Genomic DNA, 19,969 nt, shown 5'->3' with positions numbered 1-19,969 from the left:
TGGAGTCCTGTCACAGAATTACAGTTATCCACCTGCTTTCTCTGAGAAGAGCAAATGAATATGCTTCTTTGTGCCTTCAGTTACATGGTCCCCAAGGATCCACAGAGGGAGTCCTACAGTGAAGGTCTTCAGCAAGTGTTTGGTGCAAAGATGTGTCCAAATGCTGCAGCCCTGAAGCCATGGGGGGGACACTGTTTTATAGGATGTTACTACACCTCCTTGAACTGCTTTGTCTTTTACGTCACTTCTCCCATTTTAGAGCTGGTTTTTATTGCTGAATAACATTTCTGAACATATGCATGGAAAATATGCAAAATGTGTGATAGGACCCTGGTAGCTCACAGGAATGTATGTGATTAAATTAGGTTCAAAAGTAAGGGTACCTTATGTCTATCAGACTTCAGTGGATCCAGGCTTTGTATCAGTAATGCTGGATCCTTCCATATTTTCCCTGAGATATTTTCTGACATTTTTTAAATGAAAAGTTACAATTTTAAAAGGGTATGTTCTCTTCAGAGAAGCTCTGTAAAGATCTTGAATGCAGCAGCTGATATTTCAAGCTGTTGAATTAGTAGTTCTGGGTTTCCTTTTGTACTTGTCTGTGCCAAAATGTGATTAGTTGTTTCAGCCCACTCATACCCTTGGTTTGAGATATCTGTGCATTAAGTTAGAAGGGAAACAGCCATGTGGTTCAGGTCCAATATTTGATCTGCATTATAATTGTTAACACTTTTTTGCTACATAGATTTTTTTCAAGACATGTTGCCAGGAAATTTTAAAGCAGTGAGTTCTTGTTTTGAAGTGCTTTCTCATTCCATATTTTGTTCTGCTCCTGAAGACAGCTGAGATATCAGAGCCCTGTGTGTCAGGAGCTGGGAGAAGAAGGAGAAACAGGTGCTGACACTTGGCTGCAAGCTACTGGAAGCAAAAGGAAACTCCATGCTGGAGCAGACAATGCAAAGGAAGCACTTTGATTTACAGTAATTGTCCTGAGTGGAATCTCAACAACACAGACAGGACAGCTCAAAATACTGTTAGCTGAAATTAATATGAGCTCTGAGTCACTGAAGATTCTTCACCTAACTTAACAAGTACAAACATCCAGGATTTGAGCAATACCTTTATACACTCAGAACGACACTCTCCCCAAGGAGCTATAGTAGCAGCTCACGAGGGCTGGAGTTGGCTGCTGCAACGGGACATAGATGTTGTGGTGTAAATGATGTGTCATCTCTGTGGCGTATTTCACCATTTTCCCTTTCTTCATCAGCTTTTGCCCACTGCTTTCATTACCATCTCTCTTGGAGGAAACAAAGGAATAGTGAGGAAAGACAAGTGCAAGCCCTGGTGAAATTGCTGGGAAGATATTATAGGTGGATGCCTGAGTGGAGTTCCTGCCTTTTCATGTCACACTTGCAGTGACTCACTTCAATTCAAAGGCTACTATAAACACACAATAATCTCAATAAATTTGCACAATAAGCAATATTTGTATGTATTTTAAAGCTGAAAGCTGTTCATATTCTGGGCATAGATTTATCATGAAAACCTGAGTAACTAGAACAGGATTTTTTAAAGCTTTGTTTAGAGATATGTAGTAAACACTTGAATCAGTGTAGCATTCATAGAAGAGCTGTAAGTGTGCTGTGATTAATTAGGTGATCTGGAAAATTACATAAGAAATGTAACGCTGGGTACAATATTCAAGAACATGAAATTCCGCATTTGGGGTAGGAGAGGGAAGAGATAAGAAAACTCCATCCTTGCCAAAACAGTGTATTTCACACTTTACTTCAGTTTCAAACATGTGACTGATGCACCACCACGTGCCTACAACCAGGAAAGAAAAAAGTTTTCTGTGTGGAGGGGTTGAGGGAATAAGAAATGGGACCCCTGTGAGACTGAAAGAGTCTTTCATTCTGCTGCCACTGCGTCCTCTAAATTTCACTGCCATGCTGTTCTCACAAAAATTTCTGTTACCAATTTGAGAGGAAACAAATCTGTGCTCCTCCTGTAGTCAAACATAATTTGAAATATTTAGTTACTTTAATAAACTGCTCAAGTCAGTAGATAACCTTTCTGAGAGATCAGCTTTGTTAGAGAGCATAATCAGCTGTTTTCCCAACAGAGTAAAGATGTATTCTCTTGGGTATCTATTATACCATCTTTATTCAGAGCCACATTCAATAAAAATGCAAAAAAAAAAAGTGGCTGAAAGGCAAATAACAAATGCTAAAATGTTTTAAAAAAGGGATGTTTTTTAAAGCAGAGAAGACCTCTCTAAGTTCAATGTGTTTTTTTTGAAATTTCAGGCTTCCATGAATACGGGGAACACTGTAACTGAGAGGTGGAAATGAATGTGTGAGGAGCAGTCATCCACACGGGCTTTGCAAAAATTTAATATCTGACAAACAAGCACCTGCTGTGGTGAGGACGAGGTTTTAGTCCTAGGAATTTCATAAATGTTTATTTTCTAGGAATATATGATTTTATCTTGCCAAAATATTAATATTTATATTTTTTTCTATTTTCACAGTTGTTTTTGAGTCAGAAGAACCAGGCATCGCAACCCTGTCTGCTAAAACACACAGCTAAATTTAAACTACACAGTTTTATTTAATATCACTAAGACAGAATATTTTAGCTGTTTCGGTGCGATGGTATTTAGAATAAAATGTTCTTTCACTTTCTAAAGCTGAGATACACGGAAATCTCTGCAATTGCTGGGAAAACTCTTTAAGAGAAATGTAGTCCTCTGAAGTGTCAGATTTAAGCGGCAGGTTTAACTTGATTCCTGCCTGGAAGGGCAGTGGGGTGCAGAGGGGGTCAGACATGAGGTTTGGGCACGTTCTCCATCTCTTTGGCACAGCGGGGAGCGACGCCCTACACCCCGCTGGAGTGTGCAGGAGAGGGCCCGCCCGGGCCCGGCCAGGCCCGCGTCGCTATGGCGACAGCGCCGGCGGCTGCCATGGCGGAGAAGGAGAGCGCCGAGGGTAAGGCTGGGCCGGGGCCTGGCCGGGCCGGGCCAACCCAGGGCCTCCCGCCCGGCAGAGTGTGCAGGCGGGCAGCGCGGGGGACGGGCCGCCGCCGGGCGGTACCGAGAGAGGCCTGCCCGCCTAGGGCCTCCGGCGGCGGGATAGGCGGCGGCTGCGGGGTCAGCCCTGCCCGGGGCTGGTGCAAGGGTGGCACAGGGACACGCACTGAGCGACACAGGCACAGATACAGACACACACACGCTCACATATATATAGGAGTGTGTATACTGAAGTCTTCAACATCTTCACGAGGGGAAGCAGAGGGGCAAGCACTGGTCTCTTCATTCTCGCGACCAGTGACAGGACTCGAGGATACGGCCTGAAGCTGTGCCGGGGGAGGCTGGGGTTAGGTATGAGGAAAAGGTGCTTCACCCAGAGGGTGGTTGGGCACTGGAACAGGCTCCCCAGGGAAGTGGTCGCAGCACCAAGCCTGACAGAGTTCAAGAAGCATTTGGACAGTGCTCTCATTCACACGGTGAGATTCTTGGGGTGCCCTGCGCAGGGCCAGGAGTTGGACTCAATGATCCTGATGGGTCCCTCCCAACTCAGCATATTCTGTGATTCTGTGGTTCTGTGATTCTATATATGTATATATATATATATATATGTGTGTGTATGTATATATATATTTGCATATATCTGTGTGCATGTATGCACATATGTACATGTATATGAAAGCACGCACACGTGCATATTTACACATACACAGAGAAATACACCTCCTGCCCCCTGTCCCATTCAAGGTGGTCACAGCAGTGCCTCCACCTCAGGGCAAGGAGCTGCTCCCCAGCACTCCTTGCCACAGGGGATGCCATCAGCTGCCCATGGCCAGTGTCACCTGTGGCCAATGCCACCCGCGGGCAGTGGCCACCGGCACTGGCAGCCTTATGGTTGTGTTGCTGCCACTCAACTGAGCGGCTGAACCCACTGCTGGAGTCACTCGGTCGTCTCCTTTTGCAGTCATTTCTGGATGCATCAGATTCTCTCTGCCAGAAAAAAAGTAATCTGTGCTGCTGATAGCACTGTGGCTTATTTTTAGAGGCAAGCATGTTCTACTTTAGGGAGTCTTGCCAGAAATTATATTTTGTAGGCTAAAGGTAATTCCTTCTTCAAGGATATTCAAGTACCATTTCAAGGAAAACGTATTTTCTGCAAAGCTCACAATGTTGTGACTTCTGAAATCCATCCCTTTTGTAAGTAAACTTGGTGTGTTGCAGTAGTCTGCAAATTCTGAGCATTGTATTTGAAATAATTTAAACAATGGATTATTTCATATTATTTAGGAAACAAATAATATATTCAACAGGGAAGTCCACTATAAATAGTTGCTGTGGATAGTGCTAGATGAGTAATTTGATTTTGGTAGAAGTATTTCTAGCTGCACTTTGACACATAGATACCTTGCAGACATTAAAAAATAAGGCTGATGTAGCTTCATTGAAGACTGTTCTAAAAGTGGTTGTTTTTAATATTTGTTGTCCTTTTTGTTTAGCCTTGTGAAAGCATATGTTTTGCATCTTTCGAGTGTTGCAACTGAAGCTGAGGTGCAGTGCTGGCAGAGGTGAATAGAGATGTAGGATAGGAGCCTAGAAGTCTGCTGGACCGTCTGAGAAGAGAGAATGTGGTGTTCTGGCAGGATAACAGTAGTATTGGGAAGTTCTAGCTCCATATGTTTTGGGCACCCATATGTGTAATACTGAGATTTTGCACCATTTTGGTAATCCACAGCCAGAAACTCTTGGAGAAGAAAGGTCATGGGTTTTTGACTGCTCAAAACACTTCATGTTTTTTTAGATCCTGTAAAACACTATTCCCAGAAGAGTATCAGATGTCATCTTCTAGAGGAAAATTGTACTGTCATCCTAAATGTCCTTGATCCGTAAACTCCATCCCTGGCCCTGCCAATGGTTCATGGAAAGTGACATTTAGTTTCTTTTCCATAGAATGAAGAAAATAACTTGTATCACAAGGAAAAGTCACTCATGAGAATCACAACAGTGTCTGCTGTTAGGCAAACCAGTTGCTTATTGCCCTATAAAGGTGCCTCATTATTATAAAGACAGGTGAGGTAAGCTAAAAGTCTCATTAGCAGAAGCAATCCCCTAAGAATAAGTCACACCATTTCAGACTTGCTATTAGCCTTCTTGCTGAGAGCAGTTAGAGGGTTAATTAGGATTCCCTGACTCTGGATTCACACACTGATTATGCTTTCTTCTGACAAGTATTCCACATCTGTGCAAACTGCAGCTTTTACTTTATTATGCTTCAAACTAATAACATTAGTTGCATTGTCAAATAAGTAGTCCTTAGAGTATTCCTCTCGGTTCTTTGTAGAACTGCAGTTCCACCAGCTTTCATGGAAGGGTTTCCCTTAGGTCCTATTATCTTCCAAATTCTGTCTTCTTCAAAGTCGAAATGCCTACTTAAATGTTTTACAGATGTACATGATGTACACAAGGAAAAATGGTGAAAGGCCAAATCCTTCTACCTATTGAACATGTTATTCACATGAGTATTACCCTCTAACTTAAGCAAATGTTGTGAATAAAATCTTGTATGTGTGTTAAGTGTTAATGGGATCATACTATCTGTAGCTATGTGTTTTATGTATGAATTTATATCCCTACATTTGTGCTTTCAACTATATTTAATGTTTTTTTCATACTCATCTGATCATGCTAGACTATTTGCTTAATCTTTTATTTTTGTACATTTGTCCCTATCTTCCCTTCTATCATTCTGTTCCTTTCCCTTTTTCTGCTACTTAATTCAGTCTGTCTGTTCTTCCATTTACTCTCAGATACTGTCTTTGTAATTTGACACAACATGTCAGATTTTCTAAGTTTTAATACCTTTGATCTCAATACTGATGTTACCAGAACCTGAAAGCAAAATGCCAGACTGGTAGGCCTCAAGTAGAACTAGACAGAAGACATGTTTTTTTCCATATGGGAATTAAGAAAGTACATAAAAGAGAGAATACTCAGTGTTCCTGTATCATTATGGAAATGTTATGTAATTGATTGGTATTAGAGTTTTTGGTAAGACCATATTCTTTGTGCCAGATAGTGCATATTTAAAATGCAACTAAAAAGTCATGAATTTTAATCCAAAAGGGAGTATATTAAATAATCTGAGTTCCTGTTTCATCCACTTATGCCCATATGAAACCAAATAACTAGTTCTGGATAACAGATGTCCTTCAGAAAGTTACTCTATTTGGATGTGAAGACTTATGGAGAATAACCTTCTGCAGTGATGGTTTTCTCTGGTAAATGATTAGTAGTTGTTCTGGGTAGTTTGAGTTACAGATGCCACATGTAATTGGGCCTCACAAAACCTCTTCCTACCACATATGAAGACGCACAGTCAAGTGGATGTTATAAGTGGAAATGGGAAAGAGTTTTCACCCCAATTTTATTATGTAAATACAGTATCAGTGTGTTCAGTCATACCTATATGTCTACTCTTTACCTGCCCAGGTTGGCTGCCTGGCATGCTGATGAAATCAGGAGTTTACTGGAGATAACAATTGGTAAGAGCTAGCTACATATCCCATTCAACTACAACCTTCTTGCAAAGAAGCAGAGTTGCCACTACATCACCTGCCATGCTGAATCTTCTGGAATTAACATCTAAACCTTCCCTTTCCATGTCACCTGGCTCTGCCTGCCTTTTGATACTGATAGAGGTATTGAAAATGTGCTATCACTGCTTGTTCTGTTTTAATAAAGTTTCAAGTCAAAGCTTAGAGAGCCTGGGAGCTGCCATGAGCACTGTGAGCAGTCGCAACCATTAATTCTGCTTGGAGCACACTTAATTAACATGAGAGTTTCAAATCTGACACAGAAAAGCACTTAAGCCTTGTAAGGCTTTGGGGAATCCTGCTGAATGGGATAACATGATGCACATGACACTTAAGCACATGAGTACATTTAAGGGTCTTGCTATATTGAGGATTTTAAAATACGTTTTTGAGAGTTTCACAAATGAGCATCAGCATTTGAAAGGTACAAAAGCTATAAATTAAACACGATAAACCTTCAGGCTAGAGGAGTCTATCAGACAGATTATCTCAATTTAAAAAGCGTCAGTGTTTCATTTATGGGAAAATATACAAAATTAGTATGAGATGTTAAAAATAAGTGGCTTTCATAGTGCTCAAGCAAGCAATATTTCAGCTCTGGAAGAAAATCTGAATATATGAGATCACTTAGGAAATCAGTGTGCAGTTTTATCACAGTGGAATTTACAGATGAACACTATGAATATTTTTATATTCTCTTGTTGACATTGCTGTAGGAAATTACGTGAGAATAAAAGTTTATAGCCTTTATTAGACTGTAATGGAGTTTAAGGTGCACCCTGGCATCAATCTGATTTACGTTTTAATATTTATACTTATTTGAAAGTGAAACAAAAAATAAATTTTGTCCATCTCACATGGACAAACACAGGTTGTAGATCTGATCCTCTTGGCTATACTCCCCCAGCAAAAATTGATCTCAAATGAATGTAGAATAGGTAATTGCAGATTGACATGTTTCTTGTTTCCATGGTGCATAAGACGACAGAAGTTTTTCAGTTTGGCTCTACTTCTAGATGATTTATTGAATAAAAATTGGCTGATGTGCAGGCAAAGGCTTTAAACTTTTTTGTCTTTTAAACAATACCAACCAGCAGATACACAGGGCTGACATGGAGCTTGAGAACCCCCCCCACAAATTAGCTTTCCAACAATAGTTAACATGTTATTAAGAATTTCCATGTCTACATACTAATTACTCTGAGATCTGAGGGGTTGGGAGGTTTTTTTGCAATTTAGGAGTACCTGTATTTTGTGTGAACAGATACTGCTTTGTTGCTATTGGCAATAAAATGTATTGGGCTGGAGGTTGTGGAAGGGAAATGGTCTTTGAGTAACAAGAGATCTGGCATGAACCTGTTGTCAGGCCCGGTGTTTAGCCCCTAGGTGGGAGGTGGCCATGCAGACAGCAGTGCTGGTCACACCAGTGCTCTGTCCTGGCCAAATCCTGCCATGGGGTTCGGCTGCTGCAGCTGTTTCTGCCTTGAGATTATGGCTGAGGTGGGGGGCAGAAGCTGAGAATATCTCCTGCACATCCTGTGAGGTGTCCTGAGAGAAGAAGGGGTGTGGCAGCAACATCCCTGCCCAGCCTGTGTGGAGGTAGGCCTTGTACTAAACGTGGCAGTGATGTGGGGAAGGGAATGGGACAGTCAGTGGAGGGGCTCAGGGTGTGCAGAGGTGGCCAGAGAAGCAGAGCTCACAGGTACCTGGTGCGAGGGTAAAACCTAGTGGCACGATGAAGGGCTAGAGTTCCCAAACCTACCTCTGACCCCCACTGCTTTTGAGGTTGGATTAGATGCTACCTGATAGGTGTCAGAAGATATTTTTATAAATGGTCTTCAGTTGTAAATGTCCATCTTTGAGAAAGTACAGACTACCAAATTTTTGAAAATGACAGCCTGCCTCAAATGATTACAGAAATGCTGTTAATTCATTGTTAAATGTATATGTCTTAAATTTGTCAGTTGAAATGCTGTTCAAATTCAGAATATTGCTCTTAGGAAAACAAAAAGAAAATTGGAGGTTCATAGTCATTCACAGTATGTAAAGAAAGTGATTTAGGACTGTAAATGATACTTTCAGGACAGCTCCTTAAAAAGAAGCAGCTGCAGCAAACCCCTGTAATCCTTGCCACTTTGTTTCACTCTAAAAGTCTTTCTTTGCGTGGTCAACGACAGAGCAGTGCAGATAGAATTGCAACCAGTTTGGAAACTATTTTTCTAACCCATTTAACACCAAATTGAAGGGTTTGTGATATATTACATAATAACAGCATGTATTAAAAGTCATACTTAAAATGCTCATTCTCCTGTTATATTGTAGGTTCAAAAGAAGAAAGTTTACAAACTGTTGTATTCTAGCAGCGATACTGTGGTACTGCAGATAAACTTCATAATAGCTTATGTTTAAAATACATTAGTTCTCAGAGCACTAGTATCCAGTTGATTCTGGTCCCTGGTTGTGGACCACTTAAGCAGTCCATGTGCAGAGGCATATGCAATTAAATTCAGTAGGCATATTCAATTTACGAGATGTTTGCTGCTGCCACGTGCAATCAGGTGTCCCTTGTGAGTGACAAGTGACAGGGTGTCCTGTTGGGGCTGTCCCATGTCCTTGGCAGAGTGAGCTGCTGTTGAGGGGCCACAGCAGCATGTGCATTGATGCATTTTGGTGGAGCGTGGGGTGGTGCATAGGTGTAGTAGGCTGTGGGTGTCGGAGTTGTCCTTTGTGGCTCTCCCATCTGCTTCTGGGGCCAACACTGTGGAGAGTCCAGGAGAAATGGAGACAAATGCCTTCTGCGACCACACAGCACGGCAGCAGGGGTTGTGTTCTGCCAGTGTCACAGCCTATGTAAGCTTTTCATTTTCAGCAGCAGCTGGAGATATAGCGAGACTTGGCATCACCAGGAGAGCTACATATCCTTGCAGGGCAGTTTGCTGGTGGTGATGAAAGAGAATATAAGTATGGGCTAGACATAGCTCTTTCATTATATCTGAGGTGTGGCTGAGATGAAAGAAAGTTATAGAACAAATTGCAACAGTGTAGATGACTGTTTTTGCCAGCTCTGAGCTGCCACAGGGGTGCTGGCTGATGCCATTGCCAGAGTTGGGATTTCAGGGATGTACAAGACATCCCTGATGGAGATTTATTTAGAGTTTTTCTCTGCCTTATGAAAAGGGGCACTGCATGTGGCTGGTATTGACTTTGAAAAAGCTGTCACAATTATTTTCTGCAGGCTAAAAAACATCAAGTGCTGGCATTTCTTTAACTTCTCTGAAGGAAGGATAACATCCTGACTTTCCTCAAGAGAGGTATAAGATATTTAAATGTATATTACCTGTGAATCACAGGCATACAGGAAGCAATCCAGATCTGTGCATAAATCAGACTTGCTTTCTTTTCTTTGGATGACTGGAGGCACGTCTCCACATCGTCTGATCAGAAGAGAAGACCTTTGTATCAAAAGGAAAGGATTTCCCCCATCATTCTGTAAGTTAGCACAGGGCATGTTGTTTCACTGCCCTCAGTGTCAGTTGCATGTGATGGCAACTATTTGGTAACTTGTCTGTGGTCACCAGCTAGCAGAAGGAGAGCTTTGTTGTTAGAGCTGGACCTGTGCAAATGATTAGGGTGAGGGATATTAGTCAGACCTTGCTGCTTTGGCTAATGAAGCTCCAGGTTTTGTGAAGTCAATCTCAGTCACCAGTGGAGTAGCTGCAAAATGATGATGTGCTTGTCTGGCTGAAATTCAGGTCATAATTGAGACCAGTTAGGTTCAATTTGGATTCTTCCTGAGAGTCCTTATTGCATGCTGCTTCCAAAATAATAATCTACAACAGTTGTGAGGCCTGTGGAACTAAAGCAGCATGAGCTATGGCCAGCTACTTGGGAAGACAGGTAGGGCCAAATCCTGAGAGCTGCAGTTGGACATTTCCTGCTATGCCCCAATTATTGCTCTAAAAATGTTACAGCTACTCCTGACATAAAATGTTTGACATCTTATCAAATGATAATGCACATTGTTGTGATCCAGGACTCAATAGCTTTCTCTGTCCTGTAATACTACTGTAACTTTCCTATCCCAGGGTCTTAAGGCCCGTTTCATCCAACACTTCCCTCCAAGAAATGCAAAAAGGAAAAATGGATTTCAGGGAAAAAAAATACGTTTCAACACTTGACCAAATATGAGAGACAAAAAAGAAGAAACTGGCTCTTCTTCAAAGATTCTACAACAACAAATGCAGAAAGTGTGGGCTAACAGACTCCTGTGAATGCTGGGAAGGGAGAAACCCCCATGGTCAGCATAGATACTGTTGTATTTTGAAAGATGCTCAGGAGGACTGACAAGCGTTTCTGCTGTAAGTAGCAATGACTCCATATTCTTTCAAGCTCTAAAAGATTATCCCTACTTTTTATCTGAGGTTTGAGCGTATGCAGGGCAAACCCCATATGCATTCCTTGTGTTTCCCAGTGTTATGTATTCTCCAGAGGGTATAGGCAATGAGATGTATGTTACTGTTCACTGCATAACCCTGCACTATTTAAAATGGGGGTGGGGTGACAGTGTGTCAAGGCACAAGGAGTAAGGTGCTTAAGAAGATCAGGTCAGGGCATTAGCTCTCACTATTGAGTGTTTCAGAGCTCAGAAAGACTTTGTACTCATGGTGATAAAAATCTGTAAGCTGCAGCTATAGGGAAAGGTGCCAGCCTGAGCTATGAAGTCACACTGCAGCATCAAGGTGCTTGTCACTGGGCACTGGCCCCCTGGGAGATGACAGGAGGAGCTCAGGGCTGTGACAAGGTGGAGCAGCAGCAGAGCAATAGTAAGTTGGAGCAGGAGGAGGGCTGGGTGCCAAGTATTTGCTTGCACACTTCCCTGCTACTTAAAGGTAGTAATTGTAGTAATCTTCCTGCCCAGCCATCCTGGCTGGTCAAAACGGAGAGCAGAAAACATACTTGTGCTGCTGCCTATGTGGAAATCCAACTTGCTTTGCTATTTTCTGATGGAAGAGTTTCTGCCTATTACCACCAATGAAGTAGTGGATGATGACCTCCACTGGACTATTTTCCTTGCAGATGTAAAAGGAATGCTGTAGCATGGCTTACAAATTACTCACTAGAAAACGTGTCAGAATTTTAAATGGAATTAGCCAAATTACAGTTTTCTTTTTTGATTTTTTTCCCCCGTGGATGTGCTACTAGGTCCAGAACACTTAATCAGCAGGAGTATCTAGTGCTGTAGCCAAGTCCTGGCCAAGTCTGCAGACTTTCAAGACCTTCCACTTCCCATCTCAGCAAGCTGCTGATATGGGCTACTGCCTGGACTTGCGGCAGCTCAGGAATCCCTGCCAGAGTCTTACCAACCGGCCAGCTACTGCACCTCCTTTTCTCCTCTTTGGTGGATGCAGACCAAATCCAAAAGTGATAAGTCATTCTGTGAAGTGAAAGTAGGAAGGACTCCTTCCATACCATCCCTCAAAAAAAAAAAAAAAAGAAAAAGAAAAAAAAAGAAAAATTGAAAAATTGATCACTCATCAAACTGCAGTGCTTCAGATTTGAGAAAATTTAAGTCTTATCTGAGTACAGCCAGGCAGTATTCCTTGATCATTTCCCAGGATTACAGGCTTTTCTGCTGATGCTTATGAAGACTGATGTTTCAGTATCTGTAGATATATATGCAGATATAGCATATCTCCACAGATTGTGCACCATAAAAGCATCAGAGCATATTTTGTTGAGCTTCTTCTAGGATGCATGAAGTGCTATCACTGACATGGATTGATACGCACCTGTGTTGCATCATTCAGACGAGCTGCCTACAAAGGAATGATTTTTCCCTAACAAACCATGTGATTGTAGCATTTTGCCTCAGTATGTCCCAGAACTGTGTAGACTGAGCTTGCCCTCACCAACAGGGTCCTCAGGAACAATTTAAGCAGGAGGAAGGAAGGAATTTCTTGCCTCTAGGGTAGGGGAGAGACTAATCACACACATCACACAAAAAGATCCGGAGATTATGATGACAAAAGCATGAAGCTGAGAAAGAAGGTTCAGCAGAGCAAATGGGTGCTATCTCAGAGGGAACAGCAAAGTGAGCAGAGCTGAGGTGGTGTCTTCGTGCATTTCTGTGTAAAGGAGATCCATGAGATAACAGGAGGGGCAGATTCGTATTCCCTACCACATTCTCAGCATGTGCTGCTGCCTTTTTTTTTTTTCAGTGGCACCAGACTTGCAGTCTGTCTTTCATATCTCTTCCTCAGGAGCAAACACTCCACATGCCCAGCCCTGACGAGCATTTAGTGGAATTTTAGGGACCGTAAGAAACACTGTATCCCATTAGCAGGATTCTTGCTGGTTCCCAATCCCACTCAGCCACTCCTAACATTTAACATTGCCTTCACTTGCAAGTTCTGCTTGGCTATAAATAGTTTCAGTAAGTTTAGAGAAAGTTTGGTTTGCGTTTTGGGTGTAGGAGGTCCTTATGCCTTTTATTTCTTTGATAAATTGCAACCTTCCATTCTGGGGACTTCCTGAAAGAACTGGGTGGAACCAGAGAAATTAATGCTTCAGTTTCAGGAGCCTGGGCACAGGGAGGCTGCCAGGGTTTTAGTATAGGAACTGATGCAGGAAAAAAATGGTTTATTGGTCCCCTCCAACATATGGACAATTTTGTGTTGCAGCAAGCATCTGTTAAGGAATTTGCAGAGGTAGCAAGGCTATTCCTTGTAATTTGCCCTTCTCCATTCCATAGGCAAATGCCTTATCTGCAGCAAGCCCAGGCAGTGGTTGTAGTTCCGCTGTGGGTTCATGCTGACATACTTTGCCATCTGCATCCCCTGGCTTTGAGAAATACAGTGCAAGCTCAGGACAGAGCAAGCAAACAGCAGCTCTTAATATAGCAGCTCTTCAAGCTGTTATATCATAATGACTTGAGGCAGACAGGTATGAGTTACCAGGTGAGGTTACTGAGTGATCTCTATACTGGTGTGGGGGCTGTCTGCCCAGCACAGACCAGGATAAATAATGGCATCTTACAGGAGCAATCAGAAGTGACAGCATTAAAATGGGCTTGATGACCTACAAGAATGTGTACCATGAGGGAAAGCAATGTTTTTCCATTGATGAAGAACTGTGTTTGATCCAGAAGGGAGGTCAGCAGTCAAGACTGCCCATGACTCCAGCACTTTTTGTGAGAGATGAATGGGACAAGAACTTTGTGAATGGTGGATAGTCCCTTTCAAATCAATGACACTTTAATATGAACTGTGTTTTGAGGTAGTGTGAACTATGGGTTTAAACACCTTTGGAAAATAGAGGGTGGGGAAAGACATTAACTATTTACGCCTTCTTTTCCAGCTTGACTTGGTCTATTTAGTTCTGTGTTACAGCAATTAGAAGCTTGACTGCTTATCAAGGCAGCAATAGTTTCTATACTTTGTTTCTTGACAGTTGAAATAGTTTGCTAATTGCCGCATCAGTTTTGTTAGTTTTTGTTCCCACATGTATTGAGACATCTGCATCTGTGGCAGATTAGAATGCCATGGCATTTAAAATAACACCTATTGAACAGTCAAAACCTGGGATAATACTGAGAATATCTTGTTTCATTAGGTGAAGTTACTGGCAAATTTTAACTTCAGTAGTTACTGCCAACTGACTACCACAAACTAGATATATTTTGCAAATTGGTATATTATTGCATTTTTCAACTTTGAGGTTAAAATGCACAGTTGCCATATTATATTTTATAAGTCTTTAATGAATTTGTCAACTTCTCATGGAACTAAACAAGATATTTCCATTGTGGTTGATCTGAATACTTTTTACTTTTTAATGCTCTCAAATTCTATAAAATAGTATCATTTTCACAACCAAAGCTGGAATCAAGATAGTGCTTAATTTTTTATGTCACTTTATTATATATTTTGCCCATGTTACAACTGTCTTTTGTAAAGAAGATAAAAAGGAAAAATTGTATTTAATATTTTTGTGTCAGAATTTGAAGTAGCTTTTGCAGTTAACTTTTCCACAGCCATCATGAAACTGACAGCCTGTGTTTTATTAGCAGACATCAAATTAATTACCTGATTTTTCTAAACTCTATTTGCTGCTGGTGATTTTGTTCTCATGGTTATTCACATTAGGTGCCATGGGACTGTGCAAAGATTGTTCTGATTACTCCACTCTGAAAGCTCCATTCTATGTATCTATTTTTAAATATAGTCCCTTTATTTTTATTTTCTATTAGTTTCCCACGAGGCAGTTACTGTGATGGAAACACCCAGGTAACTTTTCAGCTCTCACATGTACTGCCATTAGGAAAAGAGGTATGACAGTAGGGTGAGGTTATGCTTTTAGTCCAAGGTTGCTCACGTACGTGATGATGATGAGTGTAGGGTTTTGTTGATTCACAGTGATGATGGGGTTTGCTTGCTTATCTAGATACTACATAGAATCATAGAATCATAGAATCAGCTGGGCTGGAAAAGACCTCTGAGATCATCAAGTCCAACCCTGCCTTGATCCAACACTGCCTTGGTTACTATACCATGGCACTAAGTGCCACATCCAGTCTTATCTTTAAAAACCTCCAGGGACAGAGAATCCACCACCTCCTTGGGCAGCCCATCCCAGTGTTTGATTACTCTCTCTGTAAAAAATTTCTTCCTAATATCCAACCTAAATTTCCTCTGGCACAGCTTAAGACCATGCCCTCTTCTACTGCCGGTTGCCTGGGAGAAGAGATTGACCCCCACCTGGCTACAACCTCCTTTCAGGTAGTTGTAGAGAGTGATGAGGTCTCCCCTGAGCCTCCTCTTCTCCAGGCTGAACAACCCCAGCTCCCTCAGCCTCTCCTCATAGGACTTGTGCTCGAGTCCCTTCACCAGCCTTGTTGCTCTTCTCTGGACCTGCTCCAGCACCTCAATATCCTTCCTGAACTGAGGGGCCCAGAACTGGATGCAGTACTCAAGGTGTGGCCTCACCAGCACTGAGTACAGGGGAAGAATCACTTCCCTGGACCTGTTGGCCACGCTGTTCCTGATCCAGGCCAGGATGCCACTGGCCTTCTTGGCCATCTGGGCACACTGCTGGCTCATGTTCAGCTTCCTGTCAATCCAAACTCTCAGGTCTGTACATGGTGTATGTTGTGATAAACATAAGCAATAGGGAGCAATGACACGGCCAGTTCTCAACAATTCTGAAAAACATGAACAAAAAAGCTTTTGCTGTTCTTGAGATTTCATTTTTGTCTCTTTGAAAATGCATGCAAGTGACCTCTACATAAACCAGTTAAGCTTTTTTATTCTTCTACACCAACAGACTGAAATTCAGATTGCCTGAGTATCATTATATTAACATGGGATGCTTTTTATCTAGGAGAGAAAGCATTATCCCTCTCCTGGTCTGCAGGCCATAGCTTGCATCCCCAAACTGGAGTAGGTACTACTGTCAGTGAAGACTGGTCATTTCTTGGGAACTGACGTTTACCAAATTTCATGAAGCTACATGTTTTATCTCTTCATTCAATCTGAGTGGCTAAACTCAGGTGACACATTTCCCATTGGTGCCATCAATACTTTGCATCAATTTGTTTTCTTTGTGTTCCAGTTCAGGAATAGGTTTATCCCTTCTTTGGATGACTTGAGCTGCTTTATAAGTGTCTTGTTTTTCTTCAAAATATTCTTGATTTGTCTTTTTAGAAGGCAGACTCTTCAATGATCACATATCTTAAATTATTTCATTATGTATCACAAGACACAGAGAAACAACATTGCATATTCTGCAAGCTTACAGCTTAATCATATTGTTAATTTCTTTTCTGATACCCAATACATTAATATCATACATGCTATAGGAGGTACAGAGTAACAAAGGAAAAATATTTGTCTTACCTCAAAATTTTTAGAGCATGTGCTGGTTCAGCACATTATACTGACTGCACATTAAGCTTCCTCTGGAACTAAAAAGTTCACTAGAAAAAAATCTAATGCATGTGTTTTCCTCTACAGAGCAGAAAGATCTTGCCAATAAGTCAGATTCAAATGGTTTTCTCCATGTTCCTTTGCCTCAGTAATTTCCTTAAAATAGAATTAGTTAAATGCTGTAAGGTTTTCTTCTCTGAGGTGCAGCAAGCTTTCTGAATTATTTTTAAGTCAGTCAAGCTCCCCACATTTAACATGAATGCAATGCAAGTGTTTGTGGCAGAAAAATTTAGGGAGTTGTATACTTTGCTTTGGATCTAGGAAAGAGAACAGTGGCATGGGAACACCTTACGCTGATACCATCACCAAGAATTTGTTATGAAACAATATTGGCTTTCCCTTTTTGTTCTGGAAACACAACACCTTGATAAAACTGATGAGTTTGTCTGAAAGTATTTGAGATTTCACCTGTACAGGTGGTGCTGAGTATTGTGACAGCTCTTTAATATCTTGACCTAGGTAATAGTCCAGTTAGAACTTGCTTAAAATTCTGGTTAGATCTCGTAAGAGCTAATTAATAACCTCAGAGTTTGAATTGTGAAGTCTCTTACTGTTTTTTTTTTCTGCAAACATCAAAGACAAATCTCTTTTAGTTTTTAGTTCATCTCTTTTATCCTAAAAAGGGTGGCCATAGGGGCCTTACAGAAGAATGTTAGAGCAGTGTGGGGAGGGTGGTTAAAAAGAGTAACTTGGATCCATGAGCAGAAAGAGAAGGTTTGCTGAAGTTGAGTGCAGATTGCAGGAGGCTTTAAGACTCAGATTTTTTGTATGGCTGACTGCATAGAAACATCCCCTTTTGCGTCTATTGTCTTCTTAAAAATGTTCCTTTCACATCATGGCACTCTTTGTACTTCACTCCCAGTTCAGCTGACAGGACCAAGGTCACTGGCACTTTTTTTGGTTGAAATAATGGTTAGTGGAAAAGAGAAGAAGTGGTACTGTAGTATATAGCCACTGATATGGTTTTGTACTTTGTGCTGATAAGCCCCAGTTAGTGGATGGGAGATCTACAAAAGAGCTGTTGCTAACAGCACTTTAAGTAAAACTGGAACAACAATATGCAAATGACTCTAAACTACCTGCCACTGAGTCGGAGTTACCTGGTTGTGTCCCTTATCCTTTCAGACTGACTGGTTCCACAAGTCAGCCCCATGTGAGAAAGGGTTCCTGTCAGCAGAGACCTCAGGGGTTTCCTCACATCTCCTTGTAAAGATAATATAATACTATGAAGAGAGGATGGAGTAATTAGTGAGGTGTCCACATACACAGAGGAGTTTAAATATAAAATTGACTATATTCATTAAAATATGCTTAGATTAATGTTTATAAAGACTAAATGTGTCAGATGTGTGAGCAGTAACACTAAGTAATAAAATCAAGTCTGCTGGTGCTTCTACAAATCAACCCTTAATTTTACTCTTTACATAGCACAAAAGAGTTCCAGTAAATGGTTAATAGGTTCATCAGGCGGCACAGGGACTAAATGTTTTCCTGTGAGCAGCAGACAGATGCTGCTCCCCAGCATGTTAAGTGGTTGTTTAATGTTGGGCTACCTGTTCTTATGATAAGTCTTTTTTTCTGCACATAATTTCTCTTCAGTGAAAGGAAAGGTTAGCTTTTTGAACCATCAGAGCAACTGGCCCAGAAAAGGAAAGACAGCAAGCTCATACAGTTAAATGAATGGTAGAATCTAGCAAATTGCATCAACTAGAAATCCCCTTTTAAAACCCTCATTACTCAAGAGTCTGGCAGAGCCACATCCAGTTAATGGCTTCTGTTCCCTACAAAGACTAAAGTGTAGTCTTTGAGGAAGAAATGTCACAACGGAGGTGGGTGTGCTGCTTAAGGGCTGGCTGCAGGTGGGCCTCAGAGTGCTGGGCAATAGTGTGCGCAGGCTGAAGAGGAGCAATTCAGTCTGAAAGAACGACAAGAATTGATTTGGGAGTCCCAGATCCCTGTCAGTCTTACTTAACTGACAGTGTCTAGAGCTTTATCTAGTTCACACTAAACAAACGGAAAATAGCAAAGGATAGTACAGGAAATAAAACTGATAGTGAATACACTTCCAGTTAATGTGTCTGAGGAATAGATTTTAAGACATTTTGTCTTCTTTTTGCATATGTGGTAGGAAGATACGCTAGAATGAGGCAACAATGACAAATATCTGAAGCATTTCAGCAGCATAGAATTGGAAATAATATATCATCTCTACAGGACTCATTTGAGGAAAGTATTTGTAGGTATTAGAATTCTTCGTAGCATGGTACATTTCAATATTTATTTATTTAAACAATTAGAAGTAGACCAATAATTTTATCTTTGATATGTGTATTGTTTTTCTTGTTAGTAGAATAGGTGAATGAAGTCTTTTATTCAATCAAGGTGTAGGTATTTCTGTCCTGAAAAACAGATAAAACATTGTTCCACAGGGCAACATGTAACTTTCATTGATCTACCCATGGTGCGGAGTCTCTTTGTATAGAAAAAATTCAGTACATTAAAGCATCACATCTGCTGAGTTAACTGCATATCTGATTTCTTGTGCCCTTCTTGAAGGTATAATTTTAAAACTTTACCTTTTTCTTATCCTAAAACTGGAATCCATCTTCTTTTCCCTCCCAAAGGGAGGTTTAGAGTGAATCATAGAAGTCTTCAGATAACTAGCTTTGCCATCCTGAACTATGCTGAACATATTTGCCTTTCATTCCTAGAGGGAAGATGAGAGATTTAGGCAGTAGCTTATTAGGTGTTTACTCATCTCACCAAGAGTTTTTGAGAGGAATACAGTATACTATGTTTTCTTCCATGGATATGGCTCTTGAATCAACAACTTTCTCTGAGTTCTTGGAAGAAATATAGATTATCTGGTACCTAGATTAAATCAGCAAGTTCATTTCATTTCAGGACCTTTGTTTGTCAGGCCTCTTGAAACAGGTAAGATTAATGTACCCTGTTTTCATGAAAAAAGCTTGAAAAGGCTGGATGCTTACATGGTTCCAGTACTTAAAATCTTTCCCTGCCTTCCCTTGCCTAATTTTTATTTCTACAGAAGGCTTATGCATCAAGACCGGAATATACAGCTATAAATTTTCCTCCAGCATTTCTCTGTTGCAAATCGTAGTATACAGCTGAAGGGCCTGATCTCAAGAACTAAACTCCAAGTCTACACTGAAGGCTAGATCTGAGTCTCTTTGAAGTCACTGGAAAAAAACCTTAAAATTTAGTAGTTTGAGAGTCTTTAGGGACTTCTCTACAAGGAATCAGGTCCACTTGGATTGAACTGTGGGTTTTTTTTAAAGAATTCAGTTTGCATTCTTACTGGCACTTAGGCACAGAAAACATAGGCATTACTGTCAAGCTGTGAA

The 19,969-nt window shown here is 41.0% G+C and overlaps 1 protein-coding gene across 4 annotated transcripts in view; it reads left to right on the top strand.

Moving 5' to 3' along the window:
• The first annotated feature begins 2,817 nt into the window (after positions 1-2,817).
• EFCAB2 (EF-hand calcium binding domain 2) overlaps positions 2,818-19,969 on the top strand; it is a 31,404-nt gene continuing 14,252 nt past the window's right edge. Inside the window, exons 1-2 of one of the 4 annotated variants that reach the window (XM_064648647.1) lie at positions 2,818-2,993; positions 6,518-6,570. In XM_064648647.1, coding sequence (XP_064504717.1) covers positions 2,833-2,993; positions 6,518-6,570 — 214 coding nt within the window. In that variant the 5' untranslated portion in view covers positions 2,818-2,832. Of the gene's footprint in view, positions 2,994-6,517; positions 6,571-10,726; positions 10,980-19,969 lie in introns of those variants that run through there. The other 3 variants (XM_064648648.1, XM_064648649.1, XM_064648650.1) reach the window with 3 other exon arrangements.

Source organism: Pseudopipra pipra, chromosome 3 (genome assembly GCF_036250125.1).
Source record: "Pseudopipra pipra isolate bDixPip1 chromosome 3, bDixPip1.hap1, whole genome shotgun sequence".
Lineage (NCBI taxonomy): Eukaryota > Metazoa > Chordata > Aves > Passeriformes > Pipridae > Pseudopipra > Pseudopipra pipra.
This window is presented reverse-complemented; position numbering and strand designations above follow the sequence as displayed.